General features: G+C 49.0%; 4 protein-coding genes and 2 pseudogenes across 4 annotated transcripts; 4 read left to right on the forward strand and 2 right to left on the reverse strand.

Moving 5' to 3' along the window:
* Positions 1-86: 86 nt before the first annotated feature.
* Positions 87-2,407, forward strand: SAPIO_CDS2773 (uncharacterized protein; the record flags this gene model as incomplete). Its single annotated transcript, XM_016785711.1, has 4 exons — positions 87-896; positions 1,147-1,551; positions 1,714-1,915; positions 2,001-2,407. 4 exons carry the CDS (start codon positions 87-89, stop codon positions 2,405-2,407), a joined length of 1,824 nt encoding a protein of 607 aa, XP_016644493.1.
* Positions 2,408-2,737: 330 nt separating this feature from the next.
* SAPIO_CDS2774 (uncharacterized protein) lies at positions 2,738-5,757 on the reverse strand (the record flags this gene model as incomplete). Its single annotated transcript, XM_016785712.1, has 3 exons — positions 2,738-3,684; positions 3,761-4,364; positions 4,453-5,757. 3 exons carry the CDS (start codon positions 5,755-5,757, stop codon positions 2,738-2,740), a joined length of 2,856 nt encoding a protein of 951 aa, XP_016644494.1.
* A 366-nt stretch (positions 5,758-6,123) lies between these two features.
* On the forward strand, positions 6,124-8,935 carry SAPIO_CDS2775 (annotated as a pseudogene; the record flags this gene model as incomplete).
* A 1,909-nt stretch (positions 8,936-10,844) lies between these two features.
* On the forward strand, positions 10,845-12,132 carry SAPIO_CDS2776 (uncharacterized protein; the record flags this gene model as incomplete). Its single annotated transcript, XM_016785713.1, has 2 exons — positions 10,845-11,217; positions 11,495-12,132. The coding sequence occupies 2 exons, from the start codon at positions 10,845-10,847 to the stop codon at positions 12,130-12,132; spliced, it is 1,011 nt and encodes a 336-aa protein (XP_016644495.1).
* A 783-nt stretch (positions 12,133-12,915) lies between these two features.
* Positions 12,916-14,711, reverse strand: SAPIO_CDS2777 (uncharacterized protein; the record flags this gene model as incomplete). The annotated part of the gene is made up of 3 exons (XM_016785714.1): positions 12,916-12,945; positions 13,147-14,229; positions 14,484-14,711. 3 exons carry the CDS (start codon positions 14,709-14,711, stop codon positions 12,916-12,918), a joined length of 1,341 nt encoding a protein of 446 aa, XP_016644496.1.
* Positions 14,712-16,465: 1,754 nt separating this feature from the next.
* On the forward strand, positions 16,466-17,317 carry SAPIO_CDS2778 (annotated as a pseudogene; the record flags this gene model as incomplete).
* Between the last annotated feature and the right edge of the window lie 2,238 nt (positions 17,318-19,555).

Raw genomic sequence — 19,555 nt, forward strand, 5'->3', positions numbered from 1 at the left:
TCTGGAACTTTTCTTCTAAGACACAGCTGCCAGTCTGGAGTTGGACCTGTATCATATCATAATTTTGACGTACCACTCTGGATGCAATGAGGGACTCCCCCGCAGGATATTCCGCCTATTCCAGGCTCACGAGGGACGACGAATCTGAGCCCAAGAGTGTAGATGGAACTGAACCGGTATCCAACGGCCGGTTCTTCGACGTGACAGAGCAGTGGCTGTCGGACTTCGAGCCTGGCGAGTGCGTCCCGACCGGCCAAGACCCCGGCGCCAAAGTGTCTAGGGGCCAGTTCTCTGAGAATTCGCTTCTCCTCCGTCGGATAATCAAAGGCCAGCGGGCGCCGCAGCTCCAACTCGAGATCCAGTCTCGCTCTCTCCAGCGGGCCTTCTACGAAGCCACGCAAGGAAAAGCTACCAACCTCTCGTACGGAGACCCTACCATTATCCATGCTCCGTATTATGAACTATACCACTTCCGACCCGAGCTGAAGGCGGCGCTCGCGGCGGCTGAGACGGAACACCTGAAGCGAGAGCTTCATCTCTTCCGGGAATTCGAGGAGGCTCATCTGTTGCGAACGCTAAAGCTCACCCAGGTGGAAGAGCACAAACGGCAAGGTACCATACAGATCGAACACCTGTGGTCCCTGTTCAAGCCCCACGAGATTATTGTGCTACAGACACACGCGATGCCCCGCGTGACTCGGGCGTGCGCAGTGCTGCAGAAATACTGGGTCGACCTGGATCGTGGCAAATGGTTTATTGAAGTACAATGCATGTCCTTTGACGGACACAGGTTCGGGCCCATCAGAAAGCGGTTCTCGTTTCCCATTTTCGCCGGGGTCGTGCCGATCGACTCCCTCGAAGCGTATCCCCTCTCATCCTCCCAGAATGAGGCGGCGGTGAGAGAGGAATTAAAAACGAGAGGGCTAGCCTTCATAAAACTTTGCAGGGACAATCAAGTTGGCCAAGACCATGCGTCGGGCTGTCTACGCGACTATTGCGGTCCGGTGTGGGTTCAGAAGGAGAGTTACAATACAGAAGGAACCGAATTTTTTTGACGTGCCTAAAAATACGGTATGGAAACGACGCATGCGCTTTTATAGGCGCGTCCAAGGATGCAGCAAGGCTGACCCGGTGTTTCATTTGTAGATCCAGGGCCGCGTACTCGTGGATCCCATGGGGTTCGTCGACGAGCACCCAGTTTTCCGCCAGCGCCTACTTTCTGGCCAAACACTCCTCGATTCCAGGACATCCGAAGATGGCAATGATGGGGTGACACCTGACTTGACCAAACCGTTCACCCTTGATCCGGACCATGTGGCCGAGGACGATTTGATTTGCTTCCCGATGATGATTGCCGGATATTCCCTGGCCACGAAGCATGTCGGCTTCTTTGCCGTCGATGACTTCCGGGACGTAGTGTGGGAGGAAGAAGAAGCAGAAAAGCTGTTTCACAGCTCCCAGAGGATGAAGGCAGTACACCAGGTGATTTCCGGTTACACGTCCAATTCGCGGTCCTTCGGATACTCCATCGATGGAAAGGGGAAGGGTCTGGTATCTCTATTTTTTGGACCTTCCGGGACGGGCAAAACACTCACAGCGGGTACAAACTCCCAGCCCACACCTTCTCTCTTTCCATTTTCTACTACTCGCGTGAAGCACGCCGTTAGAGCTTAGAACTTGAAGAACCCACACTAACTAAATGGTGTTCTAGAGTGCGTGGCGGAAATTCTTCACCGGCCACTCTATCGTATTAGCGGCTCGGACCTGGGCTCGGATCCTGATGATATCGAAGGCAAGCTTATCCTAGCTTTTGACAGGATTCAGCGGTGGAGGGCGATTCTACTTCTTGACGAGGCGGACGCCTTCATGGCGAAGCGCGGCGGCGACAGTTTAGATAGGAACACCTTGGTTGCCAGTTAAGCTTCTCCCTGCCCCTCTCCCCCCCCTTTGAATCCTAGCCCCTTCTAGCGCATCGACTCTGCTAACACGAGTGGGACCAGTCCTTCTGCGGCTTCTGGAGTACCAGTCCGGCATCGTCATATTAACAACAAACCGCCAATCTCACTTCGACCCTGCGTTCAGCTCCCGCATCCACCTCAGCATCAACTTCCCGGATCTTACACGCCAGGAGCGCGAGGTAATCTGGCGCAACCACGGCAAGAGAGCTGCATCCACGACCTTATCGGACGACGACTATACTTCACTGAGCCAGCTGGAAATGGATGGACGACGCATCAAGAACGTCTTCCACGTGGCTGGGCTCTACGCACGGGCCCGGAGCGACGTGTCTCGTGGCGTCTCTCTGGCGGACTTGAAGGAGGTGATGCAAATCTCGCTAGGGGACGTAGACCCGGCGTTAAGAGCGCAGCTGGAGGACTTTTGCGGCGGGAGGCCTTTCTCGGGGTAGAGATGCCTCCTTTTGTTATTTTCTTCAGGTATCAGGGATACTGTTTTCTATTATCCATGCGGTCCTATTTGTCCAAGCCTAGAGACTACAGCTATTAAGTAATGATACGCGTCCCTCTAAATCAAATCGGTTGCTAGTATATACTTGTTCAGCTTCAATGTTTCTATTGACGGCGAAGCTTTCTCTCTGTGCTAGAGAGAGTAGAAACTGCCTCTGTCGCCATCTTGCTTCCGCCACGAGGTCCAGTGCGTGGACTGACGGATTCACCTCGCAACATGCGTCTCGGCTGACGCTGCAACTCGTCTAGAAACCCGCCGTCGAAGGCCAACCCTAGACTAAATGCACTTGAACATCTTTCTCCAAAATCTCCCCCAAAATGGACGTATCCGACCCCGTCAAGATACAAAGCCCAACCTTAACTGTCCGCAGCGTCGCAACAATGACATAAAACATCTCGGCATCCGTGAGACGATAGTCCTCCAAGAAATCCACAATATTCTCCCACACCGCGTGGTTCATCTCCGCCCCTTCGTCATCGCCCCCGAGATGCACGTCAAGGAAGTCCTGCTCGAACTCGTCCATGAGCTGCTGGACGTAGGCGGCCGCGAGCTCGAGGAGGTTCCCGTGACCTTTGGAGATTTCGGGCGTGCGTCCGACAATGGAGAGCCACGCGTCGAGACGCATGAGTTCGAGGATCCGGCGCTCGCAGTCTCGCTTGGCTTTTTGCTCGACGTTGTTGACTTGGTGCCAGAGGGAGTCGAGGAGCGGCACGGCGGGGATGTGGCGGGAGAAATTTAGGGTGGAGAGGGAGACATAGCCGCCCGAGCAGACGACACCACCATCGGCCCCGTAGGCGTACGCGGGGTATGTAGACTTTCCCTGACGCATCCAATCAATCGTGCCCGCAAGCGCACAGTTCGGCTCGTCATCGGTAAAGGGTTCGAAGTGGATCGCTGTAGCACTGATCCTGTGGATAAGGGCCTCGATGAGGATCTGTACAGCGCCGACGCAGACGTTGGACGTTAGGTCCCCGAAGCACCGCCAAGGAGTGGCCCAGTAGCCTGGGATGATGTCAGTTTGCGAGAGCCAGAACCAGCTGATGCGACCCAGCTGCTCGCTCATTTTTCTCTGGCGGATCTGCCGCTTGAATCGCTGTTCGTCACGCCTCTTTCGCTCCAGCTGCTCCCTCGCCCTCAATGAGAGGTCACTGCCGCGAGAACTGGGTGGTGTAGCGAAAAACCCCCGTATTTGGGGGTTATTAGAATTTAGGTGCGCAGCTAAAACAGCTGTTAGCGTCTTAAATTGAGAGCAACTCCAAGCATCAGGTGAACAGGGCGGAATACTCAGCAATACCTTTATCCTCGTCTTCAGTCTCGGAGTGATGATTCTCTACCCGTGCCCCTAAATCGCGGTCATCGTTTGGTTCAGCGATGCTGCTTGCAGAAGCAGTAGCCCACCCGAACTCCACATCATCCATCTGCTCCCCAAGTCGCGACAATGATACTTCGGGCAGGCTTGTGCTTTTCCTGACGTTCCTCCGCCGTAACCGGCCTGAGGCAAATCTAGAGCGGCGATTCGCAGCGTCGGGAACACGTCGTGGGGTCGAGACCCGCCTTGGAGGCAGCGCTGCATCGGCTTCGGCTCTCTCCATCCGCCCATCGATCTGAGCGGCGGAATTGTCGTTTAGACCTGGCGGGCCGCAGGACTGGGCCTGGTTTGCACCAGGAGCATGTGAGAGATGAGCTTCCCCTGTTGGCGATAACTTCGGCTTTTGTGAATGTGGTGGCCCGGGTGGAACCAAAGGGTCAGAAAGACCCGGCGCGGTCGCTGGAGTGGTCTCCGGATTATGCTTGTCGAAGCTCCTGCCTCTCCGGAGCCTCCGCTTCCGAGTATCCTCCCACAGTATGTCCTGGAGCCTCTCGGGCACCCACTGGAAAATGAGCACGTACCCGGGATCCTATGAAAGATATTGATGTTAGACCTCGTTCTGGGAAACCCGAAATTGTCGAAGCAAGAGAAGGGGAAAAAAAAAAAAAGATACGTACATCTTTATCACGCTCATAGGCAAACCCAAACTTATTAAGGGTCTCGAACGAAATGTACTTGAGCGACATGCGCGTGTACGTCGGCCGATTGGGGTCATGGTGTGACCGGTGGTACTTGTTCACGCTCATCTTCAGTGTCCCGAAATCGGGCTGCGTATGTTCCCAGCGGAGGTCGGGGTGCGTATCCGGGTAGATGATGCCCGAGGGTGGGCGGGAGATGAGGTGCCACGCGCCGTCGCGATTAGGTCTGTCCCCTCGGATGCTTCGTTGGATGGTTGGCACTTCCAGAATACCACTGCTACTACTAGTGCTGTTGCTGCCACTTCTTCTTCTGCTCTTCTTCTGCTCTTCTTCTTCCCCCTCTACCTCGGCGTCTTCGTCTTTAGAATTTCCACCCGCCCTTTCCCTTGGAAAGATAACTAATCGGGTTGACGGTTTCCGCGTCTCCACAACAATGTCACCCCCCAAGGAAGGTAGATCCCCCCGCTCAATCTCGACACCTCGCCGCCCACGCGCATTATAGTGAATTCCCGCGACGACGCAGTTATCCATGGCACGCCAGAGCCAGTCCTTAGAGATGTGGCCCGGCAAGCCAATGGAGTAGTTTGACTCGTTCTGGCCTGGCGCAAAGTGGATGATGGGGCCAAGGATGGGATGTACCGCGCTCGTAATGGTGCCGGCCTCGCCACGCATGGAGATGGACCCGCGCTCGAAGTTGGCAGCGGTGCACTCCATGCCCGTCATTAAGGCTAGGACGGCGGCGTCGCGCAGGGACACAGGCATGGGAATCGTCGGAAGATCCGTCGGGCACCTATCGGCGTCACCATTGACGAACCAGAAGAGTAATGAGCTCTGGCATGAGGGGTACACGGCTCGGCAAAACGAAGCCCACGACGCCTCGCCCACGGACGAAATGGCTAGATCCGCCACCTTGTTCTTCTTCGAACTGTGAGGGAGCGCCGCAAGCGGACCTCTCTCGCGCCGGCCCCCGATGCCCATAGGAAGCGCTCTCTTGCCCATCTTTGCACCTGAAAAAGCAGGCGCCGCAGACGCGGGCCATATCTCTGGGTCGATGCCGAACAGGGGCAAGCTATATACGACGCGGAAGCGAAACTGCGATAGCTGCCAGATGCGACGGCCTTGGCCTGGTAAAGGGCCGAACACGACGCTGTCGCAAAGGCGGATGAGCTGACCGGTGATGAAGTACTGCTGGACGGCCTGGGCGATGGCGACAATGGCAGCGAAGACGGCAATGGCAAGAGCCGATATGGCGACAATGATCTCTGTGTCGCTCTTTCCGGCCATTTTGGGGCTAAATTGAGCCCCGTCTGAGTCGCCCGGTCGCCCTGTCGTCCGTCTCGCTTTCGTTCCTTTTTTTTTTTTTTTTTTTTTTTTTTTTCTTTCTTCTTTTCTCTCTCTCTTTCGTTTTGGGGGTCTTTCTTTATCCGTCGTCAGTCAGTCGTCGGACCCCTTTTCTTCTTCCCTTATCGCCCAGCCTCCAGAAGCTGAGGTGGGTGGTCAGCCGCAGGATGCTACATCTCTATTGAGAAATCACATGATTTCGTGTCATCGACAGCACCTCCCTCCTTCGTCAAAACGAGCACTAGAAACAAGACCTTGCCAGGATAGCGCTAGATATGCAGAGATAAGTTTATAGTGCATACCCTAACCATGCAGTTGTTTGACCTCCCTCTTGACATTGTGCGGATCTTGGTCCGCCAGCTAGTCTTAAATCTGGGTATCTTTGAGGCTGCAAAGCTTCGTCAGGTTTGCAGTCTGTTCGCCCCTAAAATTCAGGAAGATCCCCGAACTCGGTCTGTGAAGCTAATACCATCCCTTCTAGAGTTTTTTGATAACGAAGTCCTTCATCTCATCGAGGTCGAAGAGTTGTTCGACGAAAACTTCCGTCTCGGCCTAAGTGCGCCCGAGGTGAAGGAGGTGCCTCCTCCCCAGAAAGTCGTGACAGCCTTTAGCTTGTTCATCGCCCGATTCTTAGAACGACGCCCTTTTGCCAAGAGCAATGATTTGGCGTGGGATGCGAACTCTTCGGTCTTCCTCAACCGCACCTTGGATGCTTGCGGCATCGGCGATTCATTTCGTATAGCTGCTTTGCGTGTTCTCTGCCGCCATATATGCGAGTGCGGTGTTACCAGTGGTTCTTCTGGCTTAGTTAACCGCGTCGCCCGCAGGCTATATGGACCGAAATCCGAAAGAAAGCCAGAATCGAAGTTAACCAACGTGGATTGGGAATGTCACCTTCTTCCCGCGGCCATAGTCCTTAAAGCCCAGGGAGTTTACGATGCCCTTCTCCCCGTTGCGCTAGACGGCCTTGATACCAGGAAGTGGGCCGGCATCGCAAGCGAGTTCTTCGGAACCCCGCTCTTTGCGGCGGTTGTGACGGGCCAGCAAGATCTTGCCAGGCAAATTCTCGCCTCAAGAGAAGACTTGATTAGCGATATGACGAACCCAAAGGAATGGAATTGCATTGCGGGGGCCGTCAGGACCGGCAATCTCCCTATGCTGGAGCTCTTACTCTCATATAATCCAAGGCCAGAGGGATGGTATATTCAATTTGCACTTATCGAGGCAGCAAAGCTCAATCGAATGGAAATGACGAGTGCTATATGCCTCTACATAGAGAGAAGCCACATCGGTAGGGAGCAGAACCCCCCTGATCTGAGTTGGTCGACGCAATGGGGGCTTCGGTGGGCATGTGCCAACAGAAATCGCGATATGATGCAGCTATTCTTGGACTTGGGTGCTCACATCGACGAACACCACATGGGAATTCCGGACGTCACATTTTCCACGCGGCTCGCAGACGTAGCCAACTACAGAGACATGATAATCCACACGATCCCTTCCAGTATCGCTGCCTGGCTCGGAGATAAGGAACTTCTTATCTGGCTTGTCGATCACGGAGCCACTCTCGAGTATGGCACAGTCCACTCCGCGGCCATCGGTGGCAGTGTAGAGGTAATGGAGTATCTTTTCGAACAGGGAATCCGCAACGCGATCGAAGATTTGGCCTGGGTACCAGCGATCGCTAACTGCGTTCGGGCCCTGGCACACGATTTACTCCGCTACCTCCTTTTGACGAAAAGGGTTGTTGACTTTAGGAAACTCCTAGAGAAACGCCACGACATCATCACGTGGCCCATGTTTCATGCTTGTCAGGGCGGGGACGTCGAATCGTTCGACATCTTGGTTGAGGCTGGTATGCCAGTCGACATGTCATTGAGGGAGGGCCCGGACATCTGGACGCCGATGATGGCGGCGCAGTGCCGTGATTCGGATGGGGCTAGGGCCATTGTACGAAGACTAGAGGAGATGGGCATCGAGAAGGTAAATATGTTGAAGACAGAGATCGGGCCGAAATTCGTGACAGGAGAACTACCCTCTCCGCCTCGACGGTGGAAATCGGAGATGCCTCAGAGGATGTGGCTACAACATACCACTGAAGGGGCTACAGGCATACACCAGAATTACTAGTGAACTGAACTCCCTTTCTAATAATATCAGAGACATAGTTTGGGGGGACTGGGATGTGTCATCGCTGCGGGAAGCAATAATCACAGGGTTCAAGATTTGGCGGCCGGCTGCTATGTCGATGTAGGGCTGCTTGAAGTATGCTGGTGGAAGGTGAATAGTTTTTCATGTTCGATGAACAGTTCAACGGGTGAGACTTCAACGCTGATGGTGACGTCAGAATCTCGGCGCCCTGGCAACTCTAAAACCGCCTGATCGGAGGTTATCTTACTACATGGTTCAGTGTCCCACTCTCCTTTGCCGCGCCAATCACACACTCCTGCACGTCGGCTCATTGAAGTTCACCACACAAACTACACATCTTGTCACTGACGCCCCTTAGAACGATCGAGATGCCGACTTACGAAGGAAGATGCGTCTGCGGCGCACTACAGTACAGCGTATCCATTGACTCTCCTGGCGATGCCCGAGCCTCGCTCTGCCACTGCCTCAGCTGCCGTCGGGCATTTGGTACCAATTATGGCCTCACTATCAAGGTTAGGGGAGATAAAACGTCGAGGGGAACCAAGCGTAGCGCCTAATCTAACTGTCGTCGATGTCTCCAATAGGTTCCCATCAACAGCTTCAAGTATGACACAGGAGGGCCCAAGACATTTAAGCAGGACAATGGAGTACGCCGGGAGTTTTGCGAGAGCTGTGGTACCTTCATCTGCGAGTATGGTGTAAGTGTGGCCCTATACATAGCGTACAGAAACAACATACTAAACGGAGCTGTAGGAACAAGCAGCGGATCGGTTTCGGTAGGTAATGTGGGGGACCTTCGATAAGCCTGAGCTCTTCCCTCCCAAGGGCGAGTTCTCCTGCGAAGATAGGCCACGATGGATGCCGGAGATACCATGTGCGTTCATGCCTGCTGCTCGGCCTTTAGACTTATGATAGAGTCCACAACTAACATTATATAGGAGTGTTTCCCAAATCCAAAATCCAGGAATAGCAGGAAGTAGGGAAGTTAGTTGGTACACATAGACAACGCTGCACGATCGTTATACTTTGCCCAGCATTTCAATACAGGCTTCTTGAGAACCTAGCCTGTCGTCGTTTCTTGTCTCTTGGTAATCTTCACAGAGAGGTAGGTAGTCAATCTTGACCAGAAAAGAAAGGGAAAAAAAAAGAATGAGGATAGTCAACGGACGGACGAATAGAAAAGAGATCGCGAAACAAGAAGAATAAAATAAAATAAAAATACAATAAAAATTCTAGACGAGGGCAAAAATAGTGGTCAGTATGAGGGTCGAACTCATGACCTTGGCATTTACTTGATAAACCGGATAGTTTATTAGTACCACGCTCTAACCAACTGAGCTAACCGACCGTGCTACTGTTTGTTAAAACTGTGACCCATAATTTTCCGCCATCAACCTGTGGGGGTCCACCAAATAGACTCACCTTCTGATGCCTCGAGCTATTATTGTCAAAGTGGATCGCCAAAGCGGACTTAGAGCTGATTAACTGTCAGCCAACGTAGCACGCCAGAGATCGCCAAGTGTACGTACCCTGTGTCGATGGGAGGAAAGCCGTGCAATAATAATTGTTGCGCCAGCGGCACCTAATTCTTCACGATAGCTTGATTCGAGAGCGAAAATGGATCTTTACAGGTCCTCCAAAATGCTACCCACCAGTTCCGCGGTTCTATAACCTCTCCATCGATTTCGTTAGCATCGCAAAAGCTAAAATTCTAGCAAATTCAGGGGACTATAGAGCTTTCCAGGACTTCCAATAAGTCGCCTTGCCACTTTTCATCTTCTTTGCGCATCAATCTACAATGACAATGGGATACGGTGGCAGGCTTTGGTTTGCTAAATCTATCCTCATGCCAGCTCAAGACTTGCCGTTATTCTCCATGCTTTCAAGAGGCTAAACCACGGCCTGGAAATATATTTAGTCGACGAGTGTCTATCAAACTATAGGATCTCTGTTCCATCAGCTTAAGCAAACCGCAGACACCTATCACTTATATGACGATATACTTTCGACATCTCTGGTTATATCACGGCTCAATGTTAGGTACACGAACGTTATTTTTAAGCGGTTGTTGAACCGGTGGATCGTTGTATCTTCATCATGGAAGACTTCGCGAAAGATTCCCTACAAGCGGAACACGAGGTGACAGCTAGACTTTATTACATGCCTCCTTTCTCATTTTCCGATTTTTGGCAATTTTCTTGTCTACCAGTGGTCATGTTCCAAGATACTAGGAAGTCGGCTTCAAGTTTTCGGGCAACAGTCTACAAGACCTTTGCCCATGGGTCGCGGTTGGTAATCCATACACAGAGCCACCCCGATCCAGTTAGGGTAGAAGATACTTATAGGAGCATTGTTCTGCAGTATAGGAGTGCAGCTAGACCTTTCCAGGGAAGGTTTATTGAGGGAACCTTGGGGGTTATTACCAGTATTAGGTTACCAGGTGTAGCTTGCTGAATTCATTACCTCCCCAGTTTTCCACTTGCCCGAAAACTATGTGATGGAGGAGGAGAAGATGTGGGCTGATATTGAAAGCTCATCTTCGACAAAACGGATGTGATCTTAAGGTAGGTTGTGGAGATAAACTCTAACAGTAGAAGTGGCGTCACTCGATATTGAGACTATCGCCAGAACTTTCAGGTACTCCCGGTTGTCGCTATCAGTAACAACGTATGAGGTGAGCGAGTCTTTTACAGATGATTGATCTTTATATGCCTTTGGGATGCCCCGCCTCACCCAGATTTAACCTCACGCAATGGTTTTCAACTTTTGATGGCCAATTTCTCCCTCCTCAGCTGCCACTTACAAGATCAATTTGGGATCTGTCTGTCCTTCGCCCTTTCCACAGGTCCACAGATCCTTCATTCCAAACCTCTTACACCATGGAATCCCCCATTAACGTCATTGATGCCAAGCTCAGCCAGGCTCTTCAAGATTTCTGGACTGACCCCCAGACGGCACCAGAAGACAGGAAAGCGTTGCGGACGTTTCTCTCAGCGTCGCCCCTCAGAATTCCCCCAACCGGAGAGTACCTGACAGATATTGGTGCAAGACTCCTTCGAGGAGCGCAAATAGATAACGTAGCCTGCTCTAGATCGGGCTATATCGGTCCAGAACATGCAACTGGCTTGCTGTGGGGCCTCTTGTTGACCCTGCCTCTGGATTTCCTGGACTCTATTGTGCAAGATCCTTCCGGGCGCTCTCTCCCCCGCTTACCACAGCTGTCATGGTCGGCAGATGCACTTATCCAGATATGTAGGTTGCGTGCTATATGAGGTCATCTTCTCCTCACACAAGAAGGGGGGAGCAAAGGAGCAAGGACGGAACCTACCACTAACGCAGCAACTCCTGTATTTAGTTCTCTCGAAGGAAAGATGCCACAATCTCTCCGAATCTACCATTTGGCGTAACCCCAGCGCTATAGCAGTCGTATGTTACAGTATAATCCATATTAATCGTACCCCATAGATCGGGCGTCTAACCGTTCAGATCTAGTGCCAAGCGCGAGATCGCCATTGCTGCGTCTTAACAGGCGCGGCCAATCCAGACGTGTGCCAGATATTTCCCGCCAGTACTCTCAAGAGGACTGATTTCGTGAGAAACGCCCTCACCGCTCTTTCCCAAGTGTACTGGGACGCAGATTTGGTGCATCACCTGCATGGTCTTCTCGCCGGGGAGGACAATATCCTGGATAGCCCCCGGAACTTTATTTGTCTCCAACCACAGCTTCATCGCTGGTGGAGCAAGGCCTACTTAGCCCTGGAGCCAATCGAACATCTACCCAAGGGCATGCGCATCAGGGTTCGCTGGCTCCCGAGGCCGTCATTCAAATCGTCTGATCGAGTGCCTTTGAACACTGATCCCCGTGATCAGCTGACTTGCCCCGTTGAGCCAGGACTCGTCAAAGCTGTTGACCTGCGAACTCAACGACCGATTATTGATGGGAACACCTACGACATTGTCTCGGATGATTTGTCTGCTGTCCCGTCATTTGAGGTCCTCAAGCTTCAATGGGATCTGCTCAAACTTGCGGCGTTGTCTGGAGCCGTCGACTCATTCGAAGAACTTGAGGAGGAATCCGAAAATGACGTCGATTTTGATCTAGTGTCTGAGGGGTCCCGAAGAACGTCACAAGGGATGTCGGATGAATATAGGAAATATAGTCGCTAAGGAGAACGTGGCTCTAGCAAGACCAGACTTAAATCTTGGATGGTAAAGGGTTCAATTGACCAAACTCGCGGCTTCTCAATATCCGAGGAGGGCCAAGAAGGGTCGGGCTCCCAAAATGTACTAATAGCTTAAGATACGCATGGCTGTGGTTGACCAAGGTGAAGAAATGCCGCGGGCGTCGGCGAACCGTCCCTCCCTATCAGGATGGAGAGTTCTAGGTTCTATAGATTGCTGGAGCGTGCCAGGACGTCAAGCCTCAAATTTGAAACCTCGAAATTGACTCCCACGCCTGAGCCGTGAGGTCCAATTTTGGACAAAAGCTGTGAGGCATCATATCTAGAGCTCATGATGGAATCACCTATGGAAGCTTTTGCCCATAGTGAACATCTTTCAAACGACAGGCCATGCCCTAAAGTCTTGGTGCCCAGTCTTGGCACCTGAATAAGACGTGTTTCACAATGATTGGGACAGAGGACGCTGCAGTTGGACAGGTCACCTCCAAATGAACGCTATGGTCTGTCGTATTTGAAGTCCAGCGTAGTTTTAGGGGTTTGTTTAGGTGTAACATTCTGTGGACTCTGCGTGGCGGAACCTATGGCTTTCCATCATATACATGGTAAAAAGAATTTAGCGCCCAGAGTTGGTCGTATTCTCTTCCCCGTTCGTAGACAACCCATTGAAAGACATTCAATGGTGTAAGGTCACCAAAGTTCGCCAGGGATAGTATTCTGGGACCGCAATGTACCAGCGGTTGCGCGAGAGGGAATATGAGCGTCATGAAAATCAAGGAAAGACATCGCGCACCCGGAGGTGCTAGAACAAAATAAGGGTAATAAAAGTCGGAGCTAAACTAATACATAGTGGTCATGTATTTCGGGGAATCTGCTATGCTAATGCATTCATTTGATGGGAAGTGGCACGCGCGTACCATCTGCGAAGATACGGGCGACGGGTCGCTTCAATCTGTGAGTTTTTACGAATGAAGAAGCACGAGGGGAGATCAGAGCAACGTACCAGTTCGACGTGATGAGTATCGGCATATCGGCAGTTATCCAGAGTACATTTATTGCCCATCCTGCAGTGGTGGCTAAAGGGGCAATCCACATCATCGCAGTAAGTGGTCATTTTACATTTCAGGGCTCGGCTCTTGTAGCGGAGGACAAGCAGTTCGGCCGCAGGAAGCGGTTCGCCGTGCTCGTAGCTGCAGGAGTCACCCATGGGGCAGTTGTTCTTAAGATGATAGCGGTTGCAGTAGTTATGGCCGAGCTTCCTGACACGATCCATGTAACGCTGCTCAGCTGCTGGATCGAGACGGGGCATGTCAGAATCTAGGCGTTCGTCGTAGTCATTGACAAGATAAAACTTCTGGGCTGGAGCCCGCTTAGGCGCGATAGTAATAGTCTTGGTATTGGAAGAGCCGTTCGAACCAATCGCGGCATAACTGGCACCACCCCGGCCTCCAGGAGCAGGTGAACTAGATGTTGCTAGCTCCTTCACGGCGGTCGCCGGGGAGACGGGCTTAGGCGGTGGGAGAGGAGTAGTCCTGAAGATATCATCATACGACTCTATCTTGAAACCGAGTTGAGAAAATCCGGGTTCGGGAGGCGAGCTTGAGATCAACGATAGTCGGGAAGCAACTTGCATGTTTCGCTTATACTCCTCCAAAACGGGAAGGTAACCGTTATCAGAGCATGGTCCGAAAAGTACATGCTTGCACTGGCCTATGCGAACCATAAATCGTAAGGCCTCTCGAATCTTATGGTCAGCCTGTTCCTTCCCATAGCCAACATCGACAAAGGTGAAGAGGGGTTGGGTGCGAGTAAAAGTACGGCCGAAAGCGTAAAGTTCCGAGATCGACCGCAGTATCCCGCACGAGATGAGCCTTTTCGCGAGGCCCTCGACATTAAGGATAATCTGAACGACTATAGACCACTCCTGGGTGTTCGAGTCGGGGTATAACTTGGCAATATGCTGTTGGACCCTCTCGTAGAGTTTCTGAGCAGCTACTGCACCACCCTCTGGTCCAGCCTGGAGAAATGTATCGTTGAAGATTGCGCCGTCGCCATCAATAGCGACGAATATAAAAGGATTCGACTCCTATGCAGCAGATAATCGGGGTTAGCTTGGAGTAGACACCAGAAACATCCAGCAAGAGAGGTTCCCAAAGAATGAATAGCTTGAGGAACGGCAAACGGGCCTCCCCATCGCATCGCGGGGAAGTCCTGGGGCTGGAGTGGGACTGTGGGAGCTTGGACCTGGATCTCAGAACCCCAGGTTGCCTTTCCCAGAACGAGGGAGGGCGTATCCGGCTCGGCACTATCACGCTAACAGTAAAAAGAAGCAATACATACTCTAGCATGACGCGACTCTATGACTTCTTTTCTCGCGGAAAGCTCTTTTTGCTGCCACATGCGGCGAGATTCGCGTTCGTTGTTGAAGTCATCACACTTCTGGTGATACTGGCGAAGTAGGTTCTCGTACTTTTCTAGAAGGTCAGTCAAGACATTTTCACGGTCTCGGTCGGCTTGTCGGAAGGCCGACAGCTTTAGCGTGTAATAATGGAGTGTTTCCTGATCCATGATTCCAACAGTCGGTCAAGGTCAGGATTCGTCAGTACAGAGTCCCAACAGATGGGAGGTTGGGCAGAAAGGTTGGCCGTCCAAGGTTGGTGTTTTGGAGAGAGTTGGAGCCAAAGAAGCAAGCCCAGAAACAGAATATGAGAGCTAGTTACAAAGGCGGCAGCGAAAGCTATTTTGATCTTCTTTATTAGGTCTTTCACGCTGATTTCACAGTTTGTTCAGGGTTGAAAACGCAGGGCGAAGCTGAGAATGTGCGGAGAAAATTTGTAGGACACGAAATGCAGCTTGTAGCGTTTTATCCGCTTGTGGTTAATGGCCTGACAGCTGGGGCCTATTGCAGTTGAGAGATTGGCTATCCCTGTCGAGAGCAAGGCTCAGGGGTCCAAGATAATAATGGCCGGGGAGAGATTGACAAGACGCTGGATTTCAAATATGTGAGCCTGCTCTGGCTGCCTTGTGGTTGTGGTGATGGGAAATGATGAAGAAATAGAGTCTAAAGCAGGCCTGCTCCATTTAAATGATCTCGACACAAAGCCAGCATTGAACTGTTTGGAAACCAAGGACTGAGGACCAACCAATGACCAAATGCTGCTGGCATTGTGAGGCGAAATGGCGAACGCAGTGAGACAATTCGCTGTCACTTGAAACCGCCACAAGCTACGTGTTTTCCAGCGATGGCCCAGCGAACCAAATCGCACCTTCTCTTTATCACACCGGCTTAACCAAACACCACCCAAACTTCCTTCCCTCATGTCGTCAGAGAGATGACCTGTGCCTGGATAAAACGGAAGCCACAGTCAGCGACATTTTCCAATCATCAGAAGGACCAAGTGAAGGCAAGTGTCAGCAATTGATAATCAGGATGCCTCAAGCTCTCAGCTTGCTTCCTGACTTGAATTGAGTTGAAGCATCTGAAAATGGAAGAAGCAACATCACGTGCGCACCCAGCGCCAACTCACTCGTCAACCAGCCAAAATCATCTGGCTCGGGAACAAGCTCCCAGACGCGGATTCGATTAGAGAGAGCTTGCCGTTAATTGCCCAGCCTATAACCCTAATTCCCCCAGGTGCACTCTATGCTCCGAGAGCAATTCGGAAAGCCGGATGTGGCAGGGTCACGTCGCCCCGTTCCCGGTTTCCCGGGTTTCCTGGGTTCGAAATATCTTCAAATCCCAGAGCAAGACAAGTGATCCGATCTACACAAGTGTACGCGTCCCTCCACATTACAGAACAAGGGAACTTGGGTAGGCGAGGGTGGGCGAGACTGTGGCCTCTGTCGCAAGCCATGTCCGGATAATACCAGTAGCATTAACCTCCCCGGCCCACAAACAATATATTGGACTCTCGCTCCATCCCACCAATTGTCGCCATGGCCACGGCGGCCTGAATATTACCCAAGTAGTTCCTGGAAATATCGACTGTTGAAAATCGTATTTAATCTACTCTATATTGTGACTGCAACCCTGTGGTTTCGGGTGGCCTATTTTCCATCCATTCTCGCCGATCCTGCTTCATTTCTTGAGGGCTACATGAGTAGGATCTCTCAAGGACGAATGTTCCTGGGAAATGAGCGGAGTGGATCCATTATCTATCAAATGGCACGCGCCTCTAGAGATTGAGTCCAAGTTAGAACACCCTACTTGTCATCTATTTAATGCCGTTCCCCCTGTTTGAATAATATTAGTTTGCTGTCCTCCGACCTCTCAGATCACATCACTCGACCTTGGTTCAGCATATCTTTTCCAAATCTCCACCATGAGGCGCGCAGGTTTTATACTGGGCGCTCTTCTCAGTAGCGAGGCTGTCAATGCTCATAGCTACATTACAAGCTTCATTATCGATGGCGTAGCTTATAGTGGCTTCCATCCTCGAGATCCCGCCGCCAATCCAGAGGTCTTCGCTGCTTGGAGAACAGAGGTCCCCGATGATGGCTGGGTGGGCGCTAACGACTACGGCAAGCCTAACATCGTCTGCCACATCAACGCTACCAGCGCCAATGGCAACCTTGAAATCGCGGCCGGCAATACCATCAGCTTCCAGTGGAATGGCTGGCCCGAATCTCACCATGGACCTATCGTCACTTATATGGCCTACTGCGGACAGGAATCCGATTCATGCTTGCATGCAAACAAGACGGAACTGGAGTTCTTCTCCATTGACGCCGTTGGGCTGATTAATCCCAACGAAACACTAAACACGTATCCAACGGCGAAAGGAATCTGGGCCACCGACATCCTTATCAACAACAACCACAGCTTTACCGTGGAGATCCCCCCAGCTCTCTCCCCAGGAAATTACGTTCTTCGACACGAGATAATAGCCCTCCACTACGCGCGCCAGCCAAATCAAGGTCCTCAACACTACCCGCAGTGCGCAAACATTAGGCTTACAGGGAATGGAACTGCCAAACCTGACGGCATTCCTGCCACTGAACTGTATGGGAAGCCCGAAGATGCCGCTGGCTTGGGGTACGACATCTACGAGGATCCTTTGCCGCCTTATCCCATCCCCGGTCCAGCTCCTATTAGAGAGGCCTTTCCAAGTGCCGAGCAGACTCCTACGATAGTCACATCTACTGGAACGGCAGTAGCAGCGGAGCCAACTTGAAGGACGTTTGCAGAGTGGCAAAGAAATCAGCAGAGACGGACAAAAAATAGGGGTTTTTTTTTTTTTTCTTCTTTTCAATTTCAAGATGTCACAAAATGAAGGATTTGCTGTTCCGGGCAACAGGCAGGATATAAAAGAGTTCTCCATACTCTACTTAGTTCCATATATTAGGCGCAGGGCATATTAGCTCCTTCTTCTCCACATTAGTATATATATTACTCGAACCTAGTTACAGCTTAATACTTAAGTCAACGGGGAGGGAAAAAAAGGATTAAAGAGAGATAAATAGAATCTCGTCTGCAAAATGATTAGACAATGGAAGAAGAAAAAAAGAAAAGAAAAAAAGAAACAAACTGGAAGGTCTAACCAGGATTCGAACCTGGGCTTACGGAACTCTCAGTTGTCAGAATCCGACGTCCTAACCAACTAGACCATTGGACCTTGCGCTGATTGGTGACTGGGCAGAAACCCAACACGCTCTATGTTACTTTTCCAGGGTTAAACCTCGGAACCCCCAAGAGAAGAAAAGGAAAGGGAAAAAAGAACAGCTACTAAAAAAACATATAAATGATCAAAGCGACTTAAGTAGCGAAGTCGTCTAATAAAAGCTATAGTATATATTAGAAGAAGTAGTATAGAGCTAAGCTTATAGTAAAATAAGAAAGGGTCTGGCCTAGCTGATTTGGATGACTTTCTGTCAAACTAATGATTCCCAAAAAGGAAAACACTACATCAATTAACATAACATTTTCGATGTCTTAGAAATAGGCAAAATACTATAGAAAAAGGGGCTTTTACTAATATTAAATATAGTAGAATAATTAGATAGAAAAAATAGTACCTTTTTACCTTTCCTAATATATTTAAAAAGAAGAAATTTATATAGTATATCTTTTTAGAAATAAAACTAGAAAGGAGATAGTAAATATAAGTAAAAATATTTTTCTAAACTAATTCTTCTATAATTAATATAAAAATAATTATTTCTTCTAAATTTAAAAAGGTTATAATCTTCTAATAGTTATAAGCTTAGATTTACTTTCCTAAAGCTTAATTTCTCTAGAAAATAAACCTTTTTACTTTTTAAGATATTTTATAAAATTATTTAAAGGCTTAATCTTTTAGAAAGTAGAATATTAAGATATTATAATAACCTTATTAACTAAAGTAAAACTATTAATAATATCTTTAACTATAAAGAAAAAATATATAATAGCTTATTTCTTTAATAATATTAAATTAAAACTTAATTATAGCCTATACTTAATATATAATAACTTCTAGATAATTTACCTTCTAATTAAAGATTTAATAAAGCTTTATATTAGATTTTAATATATAGATATCTATTATTATTAGCTATACTAAAAAGTTTAAAAATAAAGTATTACAATATAGCTGCAACCAGGTCACAGGGAAGCAGTATAGCACTATAAAATAAGAAATCACATAATAAAGAAGTTAGACAAAACCAAGTCCAACTAATCAATTAAACAGAGATTTAACAGAGTAATCACACCTACAACTAACTAACCAATCAATCAAAAGTACAACCAACCCTAAGAAAGCTTAGAAGGGAAATATCTATATAAACTACAAGATCTACTATATATCTAATCTATCTTTCAAAACTCTTTAGTAATTAATTCAAGTATAACTACACCCCTACACTTAAATATATACTTCTCACTTATATCTTATAAACACTACTTAACTACCTCACTCTACTACTAATAGACAACCACCTTAATCCTATTACTAATTATATCTACCTAATACTATTAATAAACTAATACTAGGATTATAATATATTAATTATTTCTATTTAATAAGTAACCCTATTAAATAATACTAATATCTAGTAAATTATAATACCTATAAAGAAGAAAACTCTCTCTAAGTTAGATAATAAAATTAAGATATATAAGGTAACTATACCTACTATAGAAATTAATAAAGACTTTAATAATAACTATAATTATACTACTACTATTAAAAAAGTATATACTAAAGTTAAGGAATAAATTACTAAGATAAAAGATATTAAAGGCTTTACTATCTAGTAATAAGATATTAATATCTAGATTAAGTAATAAATTATCTAGCTAAATTAGATAGTCTAGTAGCTAAATACTAATATTATAGTTAGAAAAGAAAATACTCCCTTTATACTTACTATACTTATAATATCTAAACTTAAGATTACTATATTTAAAAAATATAAAGAGAACTAGTAAA

Source organism: Scedosporium apiospermum, assembly GCF_000732125.1.
Source record: "Scedosporium apiospermum strain IHEM 14462 chromosome Unknown SEQ_SAPIO_0087, whole genome shotgun sequence".
Lineage (NCBI taxonomy): Eukaryota > Fungi > Ascomycota > Sordariomycetes > Microascales > Microascaceae > Scedosporium > Scedosporium apiospermum.